The following is a 19,899-nucleotide window of genomic DNA, read 5'->3' on the forward strand; positions in this document are numbered from 1 at the left end:
GATTGGAGGTGTGGGTTGTAGAGGTGCCCTGCCCTATAAAAGTGACACACAAAATCAGGTTACTGACAGGGGATTTAGAATGTATGTCTAGTGCACATTCTGGAGCAGAGGGTGGTGGTAATGCACCATTAAGCTGGATGCCAACCGCTGTAAAACAAGATACAGACAGACAGGTTACTGACAGAGCCTGCTTTTTTCAAGAAAGACCTGTTTATGTGCACCATGCCTCGATTAAAACAACTTTCAGAGGACCATGAAAGAATTGTAGAGATGCATGAAGCTGGAAAACGCAACGAAAGCATTTCTGAAGACCTGAATGTTTTTTAGTGCACAGTGAGAGAAATTGTCTACAAATGGGGGAAACTCAGTACCATTGCTACTCTCCCTAGGAGTGAGCATCCTGCAAAGATCACACTAAGAGCACAACATGCAATGCTGAAGGAGGTGAAAAAGAACCCAAGGTTAACAGCAAAAGACCTGCAGAAATCCCTGCAACTTACAAAGATCTCTGTTCATGTGTCCACTATAAGAAAAACACTGAACAAGAGTGGTGTTCTTGGAAGGATGCCACAGAGGAAACCACTGCTCTCCAAAAAAAAAATTGCTGCACATCTCAAGTTTGCAAAAGACCATTTGGATACTCTACAATGCTTCTGGGACAACATTCTGTGGACTGACGAGACGAAAGCTGAACTCTTTTTTTTGCCAGAAATGCACATTGCTATGTTTTGGGGGAAAAGAGCACTGCACACCAACACCAAAACCTCATCCCAACTGTGAAGCATGGTGGAAGGAGCATCATCGTTTGTGGCTGCTTTGCTACCTCAGGGCCTGGACAGCTTGCAATCATAGAGGGAACAATGAATTCAAAGTTGTATCAACATTTTACAGGAGAATGCCAAGGTAGAAGCTAAATGGAAGTTGGATGATGGAATAAGACAATGATCCAAAACGCAAGAGTAAATCAACAATAGAATGGTTTAAACAAAAGAAGGTTTGTGTTTTGGAATGGCCGAGTCAAAGTCCAGACCTAAACAGAATTGAGATGCTGTGGCATGTGGCTGCTTGCGTAAGGTATCACAGAAATATTGATGAACTGAAACAGTTTTGTATGGAGGAATAGTATTAAATTCTTCCTCACCACTGTATAAGTCTGATCAGTAGCTACGGGAAATATTTAGTGAAAGTTATTGCTGCTAAAAGAAGTTCTACCAGTTATTAAATACAAGGGTTCACATTCTTTTCCCAGCCTGGGCTGTGAATGATTAAATAATAAAGACATGAAAAGTACAATTGATTGTGTGTTATTAGTTTAGGCAGATTGAATTTGTCTATTATTGTGACTTAGATGAAGATCAGACCACATTTTATGCAGAAAACTAATTGCAAAGGGTTGACAAATTTTTTCTTGCAACTATAAATCACAATGAATATCTTCAGTCACTACAAAGTCATAGCCATTACCCTTCATGTTTTCTCAATTTTTTTTCCTTAGCTCCTGTGTGCTTTAATTTCTTGATCAGTGTGTCACATAGAACTTTGTCACACTTCGGTAGATCCATGCATTCTACATCATACTGGCTAACCTGATGGATCTACTAATGAAAAATTCAATCCGAATAGACGTACCACTGAACAAACATACACTAGTCCCTATTGATTAACTGATGCCTCTTCAAATGTACCTGAATCACTACATTTGTTTAATCCTCTTCGATTATTTTCACATAGCTGTCATTAGTCTGTGTGTACAGTGGTTATATAGTCTATCACTTTCATTCTTTTAAGATTTTGCATCAGTTGTCCTCTGGTTGTTGAATACACAGGCTTTTATAGCAGCATAAACAAGATGTGAGTGTTGGTGAGCTTACATCTTGAGTACTATTTGCCATTTTTGGCCTTAGTACTTAAGGAATTCATTTTAAGTGAGAAAGCAACAATGATTCACCCTAGGATAAGAAAATTGTCCCATGATCGGAAAGTGCTTTATACCCACTGCAGTTTGGAATGGCAGATGTTACCTTACCAAGATTTTCTTCCATGGATTAAGAGGATAAAACAAGAAAGGGGCTTTCATGGCTGGAGAGCTCAGAATCAGCACAACCGCCCCCATGCTAACAACTTTCTACAGGAGCAGTATCCTGTCTGGTGGGATCATTTTGTGCTATGGACACTGCAAGCCATTGGACTGCAAAGCCCTACAGAGGATTGTAAAAACCAGCAAGAGGATCACCTGGGTCTCCCTTCCTCTATTTGTGACATTTACTGGGAACGTTGTAGATGAAGGGCATGAAGAACTGTTGAGGATCCCTACCACCCATCCCACAATCTCTTTGACCCACTGCCATCAGGAATAATGGACAGGAGCTTCACAACTAGAACTGCCAGACTGGGTAACAGCTTCTTCCCTCAGGCTGTGAGACTAATGAATACCCTGCCACCACTGAGGTCTCATCACTCGGGAGAGCGAGCTGTTTACTGTTTACCTGTGCTGTGCACTAAGTGCATTTATGAACTTATTGGAGGGAATATTTTGTTTTATGCGCTGAATCTTTCGTGGGTGTGTGGAGGAACGCTATTTTGTTTGGTTGCATATATGTATAGTCCGATGACAATGAATTTGAAGTAGATCATCCTTTTGGGCAGGTTAGAAAAGAAAATCCACTTCATATGGCTGTGGATGTTTAGTCATCGTTTAATAGTTAAATAGGTGAATATTCCTCCATTAAGCTTAATGAAGGTATCCAAGACTGAGAATACATTGATTTTTGAGCACTATGCTAATGAACAATGAAGGGACAGTGGAATTGAAGTTAAATGATTCTGCACAATTGTATTGACTGGCAAGATAGGCATGATGGATTGTATCTCTTTTACTATATTGTTACATTTGTTAATTTTTAATTTTGTTGATGTATATCTAGAAAATAATGAGGAACAAATCTTTATTACTTAAAGTTAGACGGTAAACTAGAATACAATGGCATGTGATAACCATGATTAAATGTCTATAAGATCATCTATTTCCAATTGAACCTTATCATCTCTATAAAATTCCTGTCACAACACACATTAACTTTCTCTGACTGCAGTATTTAACTGGAACAGGTATGAAAGGAACTGTGTAACTTCCAAGCAGTCAATCGCACCACTGCCAGTGAGCTGAATGAATGGCGTCACGAAGAGAAAAGTTACCTTCAGCAAGGTAACTGTGACCGGACTGGGAGAATGTATCAGGTGGCATTGTGATTTTTTTAATGCTGGTCCTGCGTCCACAGTAATTGTAGAGGATGTTGCATTCTCTTCTCGCTGCAGTCTAATCCTATCAGGTTGACTGCAGTACACGGCAAGCATTTATTTTGCGAGTCCAGCACAAACCCATTATCACAGAAAATTAGGGACTTTGAAATTATAATTACAGAATATTTGATCAGACCTCTCAGTAAGAGCTGAAGCAATGCACCACGAATTACTATTGACTGGTTACTGCTGTTCCTTAGGAAACAGGTCAGACAATTAACAACAAAATGAATGACTCTTTGAGCCGTTGTTGATCGAGGAAGGTACTTTGCATATGGAAAAGCAAGCCTACTGCTCTTTACACCTCACCTGGAAATACGTACAAGACTTGGGTTTAAACACTGCACCTGTAACATCACCTTCAACCTTGCAACACTCCTCTGATATATAAAGGGTGGATCAGGATCAGGTGCAATGCATCTTGAACTTAGTCTTCACACCCAAATGTGAAAGACATAGTGCTACCAAATGCTAGGTTGTTCATAACTGTCAAATATTCTCTTCACCTGGACTTATAATAGTTTTGCAGCCTACTGAATTGTTAATTTTTCCCATTTAGAACATCTATGAAGGGTGCTCTCCACTCTGTAAATACTAACCTCCATCCAATGAGTGGAAGGTACACAAGATCAGGTGAAAGGAGCCCTCTGTACATGTAAACATAAATGTAAATAACTTACCAGTCTCCTTCCTATAGGTTAGGTTAGTTTCGTTCAGGAAATTGCTATAACACAATGTTACCTGGGCCTTGTCTCAACATTGCAATACTATTGCTGCTAACTGAACTACCTCTTACCAGCTTTCAAACAGGGATCTTATTCAATCTCCAGATAGCATGGAAAATAATAAACCATTCCTGAAATTCCTTAAAAGGTGTTAGAAAGATAAAAACAAAAATCAAAACGATAGAAGTGGCAGCTTTCTGAAAGAACCCATCTCAGGGTGTAAACTAGAATTAACACAGCTTCCCCTCAGGGTGGTCACCTTCCACGGTAAATGAATGCACAACACACAAAGAAGCTTGAACACACAACATTAAAACATTCAGCTCATCTGAGTACAGGAAGCTGATCATGTATGCAGCAACAAACTGATTGCCTGTATTGAACCTGAAAACAATTGGAATGGTCTTTTGACACTAGCAGCATGAGTTATTAATACAATTAACCTCAAATGCCTCCATTGTTGATATACAACTGTGAGTTCTGTAAAGAGGTAAATAAATTACGAGCCAATCACTCAGGACATCAGTCACAGCGACTTGAAATCAAAAGTAGTTTACAAATGAAAATTTTGAAACTCAATCTACAAAAGGTTGTTTGCATACAAAATCTTTATTACACTCTCCTGGAGTCCAGCCAGGTGACTTGGTAATACAAGATAGCATAGGGAGCTGTCAGGTGTTGTTAGGTCATTTAGGAGAGGGAGAAACAAAGAAAGGAGGAATTGGATTAATTTTAAAATTTAATTTAACAATATCTTTGATTACTTCTATCACTTCTGGTCCAATGAATATATCAGCTAAATCTCTGTAAGAAGGACAGGACATAGAACTCCACTGTATCTTCAACCTTTGGAAAACTTGAATGAGTTCCCAAACATAAACCTAGTGAAGGTAAACCTGTGGAGTCATCTATTGATTAAAGTTTCACCAAAATGTTAACACATTCAGAGGAGGGTATCTTGGTCCTAAGCAATCACCGCACCCTTTCTCACTGTTGACTCTGATTAAAGAGCAATGGGGCAAGATCCCACAACCACCTGAGGGTTGTCCTGGCCTCTGGAGCTGAAGGTTAGTCGTGAACACACTCTTTGTGTTTCTCCTCACAGGGGCCAGCCACCAGGCTCACTGTCTGGTGTACTGTGCTCAATAGCCGCTGCGTAATAAAGCAACCACCATGACATCACTGAGACAAGAACCATCATTTAACTCAAGTTTCCCCTCCTCGCAGCCATCATCCAACATGCCTGGGACTTGTACATCTGGGAGTCCATTGGTTTGAAAGTGAAAGGCAGAATGGATGGTTTCAGGGCTCAGTTGACCCGGCAGGCTCGTATCATCAACAACTGGAGGAGAATGAAGACTGGTGACATGATGAGGCCATACCATAGGTGAGTGCTTTGTTCTACCAGCTTTTGGCACAGCAGCATCTCAAAGACAAACTTGAGGCTAAGGACAGTCAGGATCCAGAAAAGGCGCATGATGGCCAGGCGTTTCTCCCCGTCCTGGAACAGGCGGACAGAGACGATCATGGTGAAGTAGGTACTGAGCCCATCGGCAGTGAAAAGTGGGATGAAGACATACCACCAGTCCAGCTGTCCCACAAAGTTGTCCACCTTCACAGCCAGCAGCACTGAGAACACCAGGAAAGCTGTCAGATGCAGCAGCATTTCAAATGTGGCAAAGCCCAACCACTGTACCAACTCACGCAGCGAGAACAGCATCTTGGTGCCAGCGTTGCCTGGGCCCCAGAGAGGCCGTATCAGTCAACAGGAACCAACAGCTCACATCGGTACAGCAGCAGCTCCTGGTGTCGACTTGCAGTAAATAAACTTCTCTGAAAAAGAACAGAAACATTTTGTTTTAACAGGGATCATTACTCTCAGTAACGGCACAAAACTATAGCATTTTTACAGAAAAATATTGTACTTTCTGTAACAAACTTTTGTAACCTCACAGCGCTAAAGACCTGGTTTAATCCCAACACCAGGCGCTGTATGAGGGGAGTTTGCATCCCTCTCCCTCTGACCTCGTGTTTCCAATGAACGCTCCAATTTTCTCCCACATCACAACGACGTGGGTTGGTGGGTGAACTGGCTGTTGTAAGTTGCCCCTAGTGCGTGGTGTAGAATCTGGGGGAAATGTGGGAAGAACAAACAGAGTGGGATAATGCCAGATTAATATAAATGGGTAGTTGAAGATCGGCAGGGACTCTGTGGGCCAAAAAGACATTTTCCATTCAGTACCGCTCCATGACTCTACTGTCACACAGCACATTACAGCCAATTGAACAGCCTGAAGTCCAGTCAATGTTCTAATTTAGAAAGAAACAGAGCAGTCAACATATGCAAAGCAAACTCCTGAAAACAGAAATGTGGCAAAGAGCTATTGACGGAACAGGCTTGAGGGGTAAATATTAGTCGAGGCATTGAGTTCAAAGTCAAGGGGTTATGTTACAACTTTATGGAACTGTTAGGCCACAGCAGGAGTATTGCATTCAGTTCTGGTCACCCCACTATAGAAAGGATGTTGAGGAGGTCGGATTTCCGGGTCATCAAGGTAATGGCGGCGTAAGGAAAAGGTCTCTCGACAAAAAAGAAGGTAAACTGCCCCAGAATCGAATTTAGACAAATACTTAATATTGCATAATTATTAATAAAAGGGGCAAGGATGATGTCTAAGAACAAGATTAAAAAGTCCGCTCCGAAGGCTGATAAACACAAAGAGACGCAGCAAGGCAACGGGCCTAGCTCCCCCACGGCAAGCCAGGACGGAAAGAATGAGGCGGAATCGGTGACTCTGTCTTTGATTCTCAGAGAGATTCGCGAGTTCCGACAAGATAACAGCAAACAGCTGGAAGATATTAAAGAAGAAATAGTAAAAACTAACTCGCGGATAGATGAAGCCGAAGCGAGGATTGTTGGAATTGAAGAGAAGTTACAAAACGCAGAGGAAGTGATAGCAGAAATGCTGAAGCTACAAGACCAGCTCCAGTGGAAAATAATAGATCAAGTAGGCCGCTCAAGAAGGGAAAATGTGAGGATCTACCGAGTTCCCGAAGGAACTGAAGGTAAACCCGGATTGATGATTCCCTTCGTGGAGAAGCTGCTTAGAGAGAACCTTGATATACCGGCCGCAAAAGACCTATAGATAGAAAGGGCTCACCGCGCGTTGGCACCACAGCCTCCGGCAGGCGCCCAGTCCAGATCGATTCTGGTCAGATTTCTCAGTTACAGAACGAAGGAAGAGGTGCTTAAACAGGCATGGCAAAAGAAAGGTTTCATGTGGAGCAACTGGAAAATCAGTTTAGACCACAACTACGCACCGGGGATCCTTGCCAGGCGGAAGGAATATGCGGAAACATAGAAACATAGAAAATAGGTGCAGGAGTAGGCCATTCGGCCCTTCGAGCCTGCACTGCCATTTATTATGATCATGGCTGATCATCCAACTCAGAACCCCGCCCCAGCCTTCCCTCCATACCCCCTGACCCCCGTAGCCACAAGGGCCATATCTAACTCCCTCTTAAATAACGCCAATGAACTGGCCTCAACTGTTTCCTGTGGCAGAGAATTCCACAGATTCACCACTCTCTGTGTGAAGAAGTTTTTCCTAATCTCGGTCCTAAAAGGCTTCCCCTCTATCCTCAAACTGTGGCCCCTCGTTCTGGACTTCCCCAACATCAGGAACAATCTTCCTGCATCTAGCCTGTCCAATCCCTTTAGGATCTTATACGTTTCAATCAGATCCCCCATCAATCTTCTAAATTCCAACGAGTACAAGCCCAGTTCATCCAGTCTTTCTTCATATGAAAGTCCTGCCATCCCAGGAATCAATCTGGTGAACCTTCTTTGTACTCCCTCTAAGGCAAGGATGTCTTTCCTCAGATTAGGGGACCAAAACTGCACACAATACTCCAGGTGTGGTCTCACCAAGGCCTTGTACAACTGCAGTAGTACCTCCCTGCTCCTGTACTCGAATCCTCTCGCTATAAATGCCAGCATACCATTCGCCTTTTTCACCGCCTGCTGTACCTGCATGCCCACTTTCAATGACTGGTGTATAATGACACCCAGGTCTCGTTGCACCTCCCCTTTTCCTAATCGGCCACCATTCAGATAATAATCTGTTTTCATATTTTTGCCACCAAAGTGGATAACTTCACATTTATCCACATTAAATTGCATCTGCCATGAATTTGTCCACTCACCCAACCTATCCAAGTCACCCTGCATCCTCTTAGCATCCTCCTCACAGCTAACACTGCCACCCAGCTTCGTGTCATCCGCAAACTTGGAGATGCTGCACTTAATTCCCTCATCCAAGTCATTAATATATATTGTAAACAACTGGGGTCCCAGCACTGAGCCTTGCGGTACCCCACTAGTCACCGCCTGCCATTCTGAAAAGGTCCCGTTTATTCCCACTCTTTGCTTCCTGTCTGCTAACCAATTCTCCACCTACACCAATACCTTACCCCCAATACCGTGTGCTTTAAGTTTGCACACTAATCTCCTGTGTGGGACCTTGTCAAAAGCCTTTTGAAAATCCAAATATACCACATCCACTGGTTCTCCCCTATCCACTCTACTAGTTACATCCTCAAAAAATTCTATGAGATTCGTCAGACATGATTTTCCTTTCACAAATCCATGCTGACTTTGTCCGATGATTTCACCGCTTTCCAAATGTGCTGTTATCACATCCTTGATAACTGACTCCAGCAGTTTCCCCACCACCGACGTTAGGCTAACCGGTCTATAATTCCCCGGTTTCTCTCTCCCTCCTTTTTTAAAAAGTGGGGTTACATTAGCCACCCTCCAATCCTCAGGAACTAGTCCAGAATCTAACGAGTTTTGAAAAATTATCACTAATGCATCCACTATTTCTTGGGCTACTTCTTTAAGCACTCTAGGATGCAGACCATCTCGCCCTGGGGATTTATCTGCCTTCAATCCCTTCAATTTACCTAACACCACTTCCCTACTAACATGTACTTCACTCAGTTCCTCCATCTCATTGGACCCTCTGTCCCTTACTATTTCTGGAAGATTATTTATGTCCTCCTTAGTGAAGACAGAACCAAAGTAATTATTCAATTGGTCTGCCATGTCCTTGGTCCCCATAATCAATTCACCTGTTTCTGTCTGCAGGGGACCTACATTTGTCTTTACCAGTCTTTTCCTTTTTACATATCTATAAAAGCTTTTACAGTCCGTTTTTATGTTCCCTGCCAGTTTTCTCTCATAATCTTTTTTCCCCTTCCTAATTAAGCCCTTTGTCCTCCTCTGCTGAACTCTGAATTTCTCCCAGTCCTCAGGTGAGCCACTTTCTCTGGCTAATTTGTATGCTTCTTCTTTGGAATTGATACTATCCCTAATTTCTCTTGTCAGCCACGGGTGCACTACCTTCCTTGATTTATTCTTTTGCCAAACTGGGATGAACAATTGTTGTAGTTCATCCATGCAACCTTTAAATGCTTGCCATTGCATATCCACCGTCAATCCTTTAAGTGTCATTTGCCAGTCTATCTTAGCTAATTCACGTCTCATACCTTCAAAGTTACCCCTCTTTAAGTTCAGAACCTTTGTTTCTGAATTAACTATGTCACTCGGAGGGTCCTGAAGGAAAACAACATCAGATTTCAGACCCTGTATCCAGCTCGGCTGAGAGTCTTTTACGACGAAGGGACAAAAACTTACGCTACGGTGGAGGAGGCAACGTTGGACCTGGCAGACCGGGGACTACCTATTAAAGTTATCACCCAACCGGAGTCGCTACTGGAGAGGATTCGGCAGAAGTCGTGGAAGCCAGTGTGGCGTGGACGCTCCACACGAACCAGAGTGTCAAACTGCAAGGAAAAGCTGCAAATATTCAGACGCCAATGTACAGAGAATACAGAGTAATTAAGAGAAATGACCGAAAAGAGCAATTCGGACTTAAAGGTAAAATGAAAGTTGGTATCTGAAAATAAACTAGACGGAATAACTTGAATGATAGCAATATGGTCGAGACATAAATAGGAGAAAATTCTCTATGATTATTCAAACTGCTGAGGGCCCTCTAACACAGGGTGAAGATAGAGGTTATCCCTCTGAACTGAGGCGAGTCGGTGCTCAGGCCTCACTGTGGGAAGTCGGGAAAAATTTTCAAATGTTATACATTCAAAAATGTCTAAGGTGTGGTTATATGTCTTGGTTTACTGTTGAGAAGGGATTGCTTATTTTTTGGTTAGAAAAGGAGAGTTTTTTTCTACTAGAGAAAAATGCAAACTGAATTGGTAAAAATAATTTCCTATAATGTTAATGGGGTTTTGAATCCAATTAAAAGAAATAAGATTATGTCTAAATTGAAAAAAGAGAGGGCACAAATAGCTTTCTTCCAGGAAACACGTATGAGCCAATCTGAACATGGAAAATTAAAAAGAATGGGCTTTAAGCATGTATTTTTTTCATCATATAAATTGAGTCACAAAAGAGGGGTAGCTACTTTAATATCAAGTACTCTTAATTATAAACATATTTCAGAGACTAAAGACAAAGATGGACGGTTTGTAAAAATTACAGGAAGAATAGAAGGTACAGAAATAACACTGCTGAATGTTTACGCTCCTCCAGGTTGTGAATGGTCATTTTATAGACACATTTTTGACGTAATGGTCAGTTCTCAAGGGGTAGTAATTTGTGGAGGGGATTTTAATACTAGATTAAATCCTGTATTAGATTCTTCAAGAATAGTTACTCAGAATAAACCTCTGACTCGGAAAATGAATTTATTGATGGAGGAGTTGGGAATTATAGATGTGTGGAGGGAATTACACCCTACTAGTAAAGATTATACACATTACTCTTTCCCTCATTCAGCCTATTCAAGGATAGACTATTTCTTTATCTTTAATACAGATAGACTCAGGATAAAAAACTGTAATATTGCAACAATTGATCTGTCGGATCATAGCCCAGTCTCTAGGTCTCTAATCCTGGAAAGGAAAATGAGGAAAACATTATGGCGGCTAAACTCACATATACTCAATAACCCGAAAGTAATGGAGAGATTAAGGGGAAAAATCAAAGAATATCTAGACCTTAATGACACAGGAGAAACATCACCAGTGATCTTATGGGATACATTGCAAGCTGTACTCAGAGGGAAAATTATTTCCATTACCACTCACATGAAAAAAAATCAATGCACAAAAATTAGCAGACCTTCAAGGAAAATTAAAACAACTTCAAGTTGTAGATAGCAACAAAAGTAATTCAAATCTAAAACAGGAAATTAGGAAATTGCAAAGTGAAATTGACGATATTTATACATTGGAAACTCAAAGAAATTTTCTTTACCTGAGACAAAAGAATTATGAAGTAGGAGGTAAATCAGCTAGATTATTAGCATATAAATTACGAAAACAACATCAGACAATACAATTCATAAAATAAAGAATCCAAGGACAAAGCTTGTGGAGAGTACAATACGGAAAATTCAAGAGAGTTTTGAAACATATTATCGAGAGCTGTACTTCCAACCCCAGGCCCCCAATGAGCCCTATATAGACAGTTTATTGAATTCTTTAGATCTATCTAAACTTACAGATTTACAAAATGAAAGTTTATTAGAACCAGTAACTGCCAAAGAACTGAACGTGGCCATCTCTAGGTTAAAGGCTGGAAAGTCCCCGGGTTCTGATGGGTTTACCTCAGAGTGGTACAAGTCCCTGAAGTCACAGTTAGCCCCATTACTACTTAACACCTTTAATTGGATCTTACAGAGAGGAGAAACTCCACCTTCCTGGAGAGAAGCGATTATTTCAGTTATTCCTAAAGAGGGTAAAGATAAACTAGAATGTGGCAATTATGGGCCAATTAGTGTTCTTAATTTAGATTACAAACTATTTACATCTATATTAGTGCGCAGATTGGAAAAGCTTTTACCTGGCCTAATCCACTTAGACCAGACTGGATTTATTCAACAAAGACAAACACAGGACAACATAAGGAGAACTCTACACATATTAGAACAGGTTAATAAGAACGAGACAGAGACAATGGTAGTAGGATTACATGCTGAGAATGCTTTTGTTTCGGTTAGTTGGGCATTCCTATACAGAGTGTTAGGAAGATTCGGCTTTCAAGAAAAGTTTATTAAAGTAATTCAGACTCTATATGACAGCCCTACAGCCCGAATTAAGATAAATGGGGACCTCTCTGACTCTTTCATCTTAGAGAGAGGCACTAGACAGGGATGCCCAATTTCTCCGCTCCTTTTTGCGGTATATATTGAACTGCTTGCCCAACTAATAAGACAGAGCGAAATCGTAAAAGGTATCAAGGTGGCAGGGATTGAACAGAAAGTGGCGTTATTCGCAGATGATGTTTTGGTCTATCTGAGTGAACCAGAAAAATCATTTATAGGATTGTTTACACTGTTGGACGACTTTGGGAAAATATCAGGTTATAAAATAAATGTAAAGAAAACGCAGGTTATGTCCCTAAATTATACACCATCCAAAAAATTGCAGGATACATACGATCTTAAGTGGGAAGCTAAATCATTAAAATATTTAGGAATAACCCTGCCGAAGGATCCTTCAACGCTGTCACAGGTAAATTATGGGCCATTAATCTCAGCGATAAAAGCAGATATGCATAGATGGAATCTTATCCCCTTTTTAAGTTTAAATTCAAGGATAAATACTATAAAAATGAATATTCTTCCTCGGTTACTGTATCTTTTTCGTACTTTACCTGTGGAGGTGGATGATAATCAATTCAGGGAATAGGGCAAATGGATTTCCCGCTTCATTTGGCAAGGAAAGAAATCTAGAATTCGATATAACACCTTACAGTTAGGGAAGGAAGGAAGGAGGTATGGTTCTTCCTTGCCTGAGAAATTATTTTTATGCCTCACAGATAACCCCTCTATTATATTGGTGTAATAGGGAATATAAGGCTAGATGGAAGGAAATAGAATTTGGATTAGTTGACAGTTTTCCTCTACAGGCCTCAATAGCTGACAAAGGATTGATGGCCCAATTGGAAAAATTTAAAAACAGTTGGATAAACCTTACATTAAAAGTATGGCAGAAGGTGATTAATTCGTGTGGAATTAATAACATGTTAAAACTCTTCAGATGGTGTGCATATGATACAGAATTCCTTCCCAACAGAGGAGATAAAAGATTTAAATTTTGGATAAAGAAAGGTCTTACAACCTACCTCTCATTTATAGATAAAAGAGTATTACAAAGTTTCCAAATCCTGCAGGACAAACATGGCCTAGAACACAATGACTTTTTTAGGTACCTTCAAGTACGAAACTATGTTAACCAGAGTTGTAGATATACAGACCTATCAACAGTAGAATTAGAATTTTTCAAGATCCTGAATTCGGCTTGCAGTTCAATACCTAGTAAATCAGTTTCTCGATTATATAATGCACTCTCCCATGCTAAAAAGGTAAACACATTGTATATTAAAGAGAAGTGGGAGAAAGAAGCGGGGTTGGTACTTTCAGAGGAGGCATGGGGGAAAATATGCAGCTTTCAGCGGTCCTCGACTAATTCTTTGACTTGGAGAGAACATTGTTGGAAAAATATTATAAGATACTTCAAGACCCCATATCAGGAAAAATATAAAGATACAAACGTGATGTGTTGGAGAAGGTGCGGCTCCAAGGAGGCAAATCATTTTCCTATTTTCTGGGATTGCCCTAAATTAAGTATATATTGGGAAAGTATTCATAGAACATTAGTTAAGGTACTTAGGTCCCAGATACCTCTGAACTTTGAGACGCTCTATTTGGGGCATGTATTGTTTCTTGAACAGAAGGAAGATATAAAGTTGCTACAGGCCCTCTTAGCAGCAAGTAAGAAATCAATCACTAGAAAGTGGCTAAATCCAATACCACCTACATTAGCAGACTGGCATGAAATTATCTTGGAAATATTTAAAATGGAAAAGTTGACTTACTCCCTGAGAATTCAAAAAGAAAAAATTTTAACAAATCTAGAATAAATGGATTGAATATATAACCCCAATGCGAGCAGACTTTAGATGACTCTCTTCATGATTTATACTGCTCTTCTCATCAACACAGTAATATTGCTAACATAAGCACCCCTAGTCTAAATGTTTACTGTTTTTGTTTTCTTTTGGAAAATAGAGAATTAATACAAGTAAAGGAAAAGATTTGGGAAAGGGATAAAAAATGATAAAATTAAGTAAATAAGTACATAGGGATTGGATAATTATGTCTGGGGGCAGGAACAAGCATGAACAAGTTAGGATATAAACACCTACAATGGTTGTTACATAGGCTTACATACAACATTTTGGACCAAAAGAAATGGTCCAGAAGAGATTTATGGAAACTATTGTTACTATGTTTCTTAACAACTAATACCATTACTTAGCCTAATAGATTAGAATTACCACTGTACATAATTATATATTTAAGTGTCTAATTTCCTTTTATATCATCTCAATGTGTACTTAAGAATGTATAAATAATTATAGTTTTATACATATAAAAAAGTGGAAAAGGCTATAAGTGTGGAAAAAGTACATGATACTTGTGAATTCCTTATCCAAATAAAAATAAAATAAAAAAAAGGAAGGATGTTGAGGCTTTGGAGAGGCTGTAGAAGAGATTCACCAGGATGCTACCTGGTTTAGAGGGCATGTGCTGTCACGGGAGGCTGGAGAAACTTGGGTTGTTTTCTCTGGAGTGGCGGAGGCTGAGGGGAGATCTGATAGAGGCTGAAAAATTATGACAGGCACAGACAAGGTAGACAAGGACTATCCGTTTCCCAGGATAGAAATGTCTAATACCAGAGGGCATGCATTGAAGGTGAGCGAGGGTAGGTTCAAAGGGTAGACTTTTACCAGAGTGGTGGATGTCTAGAATGTGCTGCCTGGTATAGTAGTAGAAGCAAATACCTTCGAGGCTTTTAAGAGATGTTTAGATAGCCACATGAATATGTAGAAGACGGAGGGATATGGACATTATATACTAGGAGGGATTAGATTTTGGTTTTTTTTGATTTACTGTGGAGCTGGTTCAGCACAATACTGTGGGCCAAAGGGCCTGTTTCTGCTCTGTATGAAGGAGAATTCTCTTGCTTGGTCATCAAAATAGGAACTAATTATAAGTTCTGTTCCTAAGAATTCCAATAACACCATGGATCTGGGCCATTTATATTCAATTAAATGGAAACACAGTAACCATTAAATACCAGTCTAAGATGCATTCATTTATGTGGCTTTCAACCCACATCATGCGGCAAAATCTCAACTGCTGAGCAAGCTATTCAGATGGATCAAATCCAAACATATTAATTAGGACAGCTGCCCACAGATCAATCAAGCAATAATCTGAAGTAACGATTTCTTTCAGTGAGCTTGCCTGGTTAAATCATGTCACATCAGCAGTACAGACAAACCAGGATGCAATGATACAGTGATATAGAGATTCTGGAAGTACTCAACATCAATTTCATGATGTCGTATGGCATCTGATCAAACAAACCCAGGAAATCTGCTGATTGGCGCCTATAGTCTTCCCTTGGTGATTGAATTTAAAGCACTTAATGCACAGAGTAGCTAGAACAGAGAACATTTTCAGAGTGGGAGATTTCACTGTCCAGAATAGCTCTTCAGCACCTCCTCCAACAAAATACCCAAGGATATCATTGGCTTACAGCAGGTGAGGAAAGAAGCCACAGGAAGGAGAAACACACCTATCCATGAAATTGGCAGCTGAACAGGCGATACATTTGCAGTATTAACAATGACTCCTAGTGCACAAGGTCCCATCCCACCTGTACAGCAAGGACCCCCTTCATCACGCAATGCCACTTATTGATGAGATAAAAAAAAACAGCTTAAAGCTACACCATGAAACACTATTAACCACTAACAGTACAGAAATCCATCATAACCTATACTTGCCACATTGTAGAGGTAAGCTGCAATATGATACACTGAAATTGAAGCTAAGAATTTATTTCTTGAAGCTTTAACAAAAAGAGAAGCAGAAGCAGTGGTTTTTAAGACAACATCGGATTACACTGAATAAGAAGTTTTTTCAAAAGTGTTGCTTCCCCAGAATTTTTTGTTTTGTTTGACAGACCGCTTGAAGCTGAACACGAATACATTTTCAGACTACTTGTATCATGATGGAATTTGGAAAAACAAGAAACTAACTTTTATTGAATATAATGTATTTAATTGCATAATGCTTCAACTAAGCTAAAATATTTTGTTGATGATTTTCATTTGTACTCAGTGTCTTGAGGCTTCTCGCTTAAGTGTCCAACAATAATCAGCCAGCATTGATAAGACCTCAAGATATACGTAGGAGCTGAATTAAGCCATTTGGCCCATCGAGTCTGCTCCACCACTTCATCATGGCTTATCTGTGTTCCATCTCAGCCACAATCTTCTGCCTTCTCCCTGTATCCCTTCATACCCCGATCAATCAAGAACCTACCAACCTCTGCCTTAAATATGTAACAACTTGGCTTCCACAGCCATCTGTGGCAATAAATTCCACAGATTCGCCACTCTCTGGTGAAAGAAGTTCCTCCTCATCTCCGTTCTAAAAGGATGTCCCTCTATTCTGAGGCTGTGTCATCGGGTCCCAGAGTGCCCCACCAGAGGAGATATTCTCAGCACATCCACTCTATAGAGGCTTTTCAACATACTGAATGCCAGTGAGTCCAGGCCCAGACCCATCAAATGCTCCTTATATGACAAGCTGTTCAATCCTGAAATCATTTTTGTGCATCTCCTTTGAACTCTCTCCAGTGTCAACACATCCATTTCTCCTTGACCGCAATGTCCTGGTGAAACCTTTCACCATGCTTGTCACTGACAGCACCAAGATTTGCAGGGAAGAAGTCTAAATGGGAATGCTGAAAATTAATCTTTAGTGACATGTTGCACTTCATGGTTTTGTATGCTTGAAACATGTTGTCATTCAACTGCATGTAGTTTGCCAAGAAAATTTTCAACAACATCCTTGAATGCCTTCCATGCGGTTTTCTCTGATCCCACGAGAAGTTCTTTGACCTGCCTATCATCGATGACCTGTTTGGTTTGTGGACCAACAAAAATGCCTTCCTTAATCTTGACATCAGTTAGTCTGGGAAACATCTGTTTCAAATATCGAAACCCTTTACAGAAATTTATAGCCTTTCTAAAGCCTGTCCTGCCACGCAGCATCCACCATAAGCATGCCTGGACAAGACAGAAAACGTTTCAGCTTACATGTGGGGAACATCTTAATTGACTTAAAATATGAATTGAAATAACAAATATGGGCAATTTTAAAAAATGGTGCATGGTAGCCCAAAATCAATAAGATACACCCAAAAATATTCAGAAAGCCAAATTTTTGTTGTCTAGTGTTATTTAACAGATCAATGGCCCCCAAAATAGGGACACATTGGATATATTCACATGTAGGTCAAAAGACAGAGGAAGGTAGAAATTTTCAGAAGAGTAAGCTGATACTCAATCAGCAAACCAAGGATCAGTGTTACAATCAATGTTAATAGCACAGATGGAATGGCTCAAGTTGGCTGACAGTACAGAGTTGGATGGCAAAATAAATTTTAAGAAGGTGGCAGAACAGGCTTATTGACAGACTAAGTAAGTGGATAAGAGTAGTAGATGGAAAGTAAAGGGTAGAAAATAAAAATACATTTAAATGGTGATAAAATATTAACACGGTTTTCAAAGGGAGATTCGAAGTGTTCTTATAAATAAAATACAAAGCAAACATAAGTTATAAGTTTGCAATCTGGAAAGTAAGTGGTATGTTCATTTTTGTTATGAGGGAATTGAAGTACTAGAGCCATAGTATATAGGATGGCCATTCAACCCATCAGCATGTTAAGTCCCAGGCGTGCAATCCTAATAGCTCTCCTATTTATCCTGTGCCCTTGCAAATTACAATTCCCATCCCTTGATTTGTTCTTCCATTAACAGACCATAGGGCAGGTTTTCAGGGCATGACGGAATCCCATACAGTCAGGCACAGATTTCAAAATCAACACCAAATCTGTAGGAAGAGTTGTATTGACTGCAGCACCACTCTGCCACAGCAGCCTTAGCTCTGATCAAAGTCAAAGTAAAGTTCATTGTCATTTGCACAGCTGCAATGAAAAACTTATTTGCTGCAGCATCACAGGCACACCGCATCAGAAACATAACGTTCACATGAAAAACATAAATTATACAAGAAAGGACACAATTAGAACAAAATAAAACAAAGTCCATTGTAGGTCAAAGTGACCACGGTGTTGCTATACTAAGGTGGTGATTAGGGTTGCTTCAAGAGCCAAATGCAGTTACAAGGACCTCGGGAGGATACACTTCCTGAGAAGTAACACAAAAGTTCTCATGAATCCTGGTGTGCAGGATTTGCTGAATAGCAGAAATGAAATGAATGGAGTTCCAAAGAATGAGAAATTATATTAATGAAACGTTTAACTCAAAGAGGAATTAACTCACTGGCCAGAGAGACCAAAACCTGTGATGTACACCCAGCCCATGAATTGGACCCATCACTGCTGCATTCACCATCCTCACAATCTCAGCAACTTCGTTTCGAGCTCAAATGACTGCTTTCCCACCATCTCGGATTACCAACAGTCTCGCTTGTGAAAGGGATATTGAATTTGCAGCTTGGTGTTAATAACAGATTTCAATTTCCCCATACAATTGTAGAGCCAGGAATCCTCAGGACAGCCCCAACAGCTGAAAGGGAGCTACCTGTAAGATAATCAGACAGTAGTGCATAGGATTTGGAAGGAGCATGGTGCCTGCAGCTGAAGATTGAAAAGTAGAACTCCCTCCAGTTACCTTGTTACCCAATACTAGGCTTCTTTCCACAGAGCAGAACCAATGCTCTGGTCCCCAACAAATGGGCACAGGTCTAGATACTGGGGTCGGGAGCAGTATTTCCCAGCTTGTGGCTACTACGTGTGTGGAAGATTTAGATTGGTAAAGTGAATGAGCAATCTGGAAAAACGTGACATTATCCACTTTAGCAGAAAGGTCAAATACTTCCACTTTGAAAAATGGTGACAGCCCATTGTTGTATTCAAAGGGACCTGGTACACAAAACACTGAAGTCTGATATGTCAATACATCAACCAGTTAAGGTGCCAATGGTATGCTGTCCTTTACAGCAATAGAATTTGAATACAAAGGTAAAAGTAATGTATTGCTATAATTATATAGGATCTTGATAATATCACAGAGCCGATTGTGTACAGGTTTCATCTTCCTACCCCAAAAAATAAGATGTACTTGCTCTAGATTCTGCATCAAAGATTCACCAAGAATGACGGATCTTTCAAGAGACCAAACATGGGGTAGACTAGTCCTGCATTCTCTAGCTTTTAGAACTTGAAATCATTTCGTGGAAATAATTCTTACAGGTATGATTCTGGGGTATGACTGACGTGTGGAGAAATTTCCAGATTCAGATCGTTGGGAGTTCCCGACCCCAGCGGTGAGGAGGCTCTGTCAGAGTTTCTGCAAAGCTCAGATGGACGGATATTGGAGCAATAAAAAACTATCTGGGGTCGGGGCAGGGAAGCGGCGCTGGAGGTAGATTAGCCGTGGCTGTTGTTGAATGTGGAGCCGAGCATTAGCAACTCCGCTCGGCCCTTACGGCCGTGTCTGCCCGGCCTCTCCCAGGCCCGCGACCTTACCTACGAATAGCGTCTTTCCCGGTATCCGATTCCTCGCTCGGGCGCCGAGTCTTTCCCCGACTCTCGGTACCGCGCCAGGCGGAGATGGCGTCCCCGCCGACCAGCGCTCCGCCCCGCCGATGGTCCCACTCACTCTCCCCAGCAACAGCTCCCA

The 19,899-nt window shown here is 40.7% G+C and overlaps 1 protein-coding gene across 1 annotated transcript; it reads right to left on the bottom strand.

The window, feature by feature from the left end:
- Window positions 1-2,697: 2,697 nt before the first annotated feature.
- On the bottom strand, window positions 2,698-19,898 carry tmem203 (transmembrane protein 203). The gene is made up of 2 exons (XM_063073189.1): window positions 19,746-19,898; window positions 2,698-5,858 (listed from the first exon to the last, which is right to left on the bottom strand). The coding sequence occupies exon 2, from the start codon at window positions 5,743-5,745 to the stop codon at window positions 5,335-5,337; it is 411 nt and encodes a 136-aa protein (XP_062929259.1). The 5' UTR covers window positions 5,746-5,858; window positions 19,746-19,898; the 3' UTR covers window positions 2,698-5,334.
- Window position 19,899: the final 1 nt, after the last annotated feature.

Source organism: Mobula hypostoma, chromosome 21, assembly GCF_963921235.1.
Source record: "Mobula hypostoma chromosome 21, sMobHyp1.1, whole genome shotgun sequence".
NCBI classification, from domain to species: domain Eukaryota; kingdom Metazoa; phylum Chordata; class Chondrichthyes; order Myliobatiformes; family Myliobatidae; genus Mobula; species Mobula hypostoma.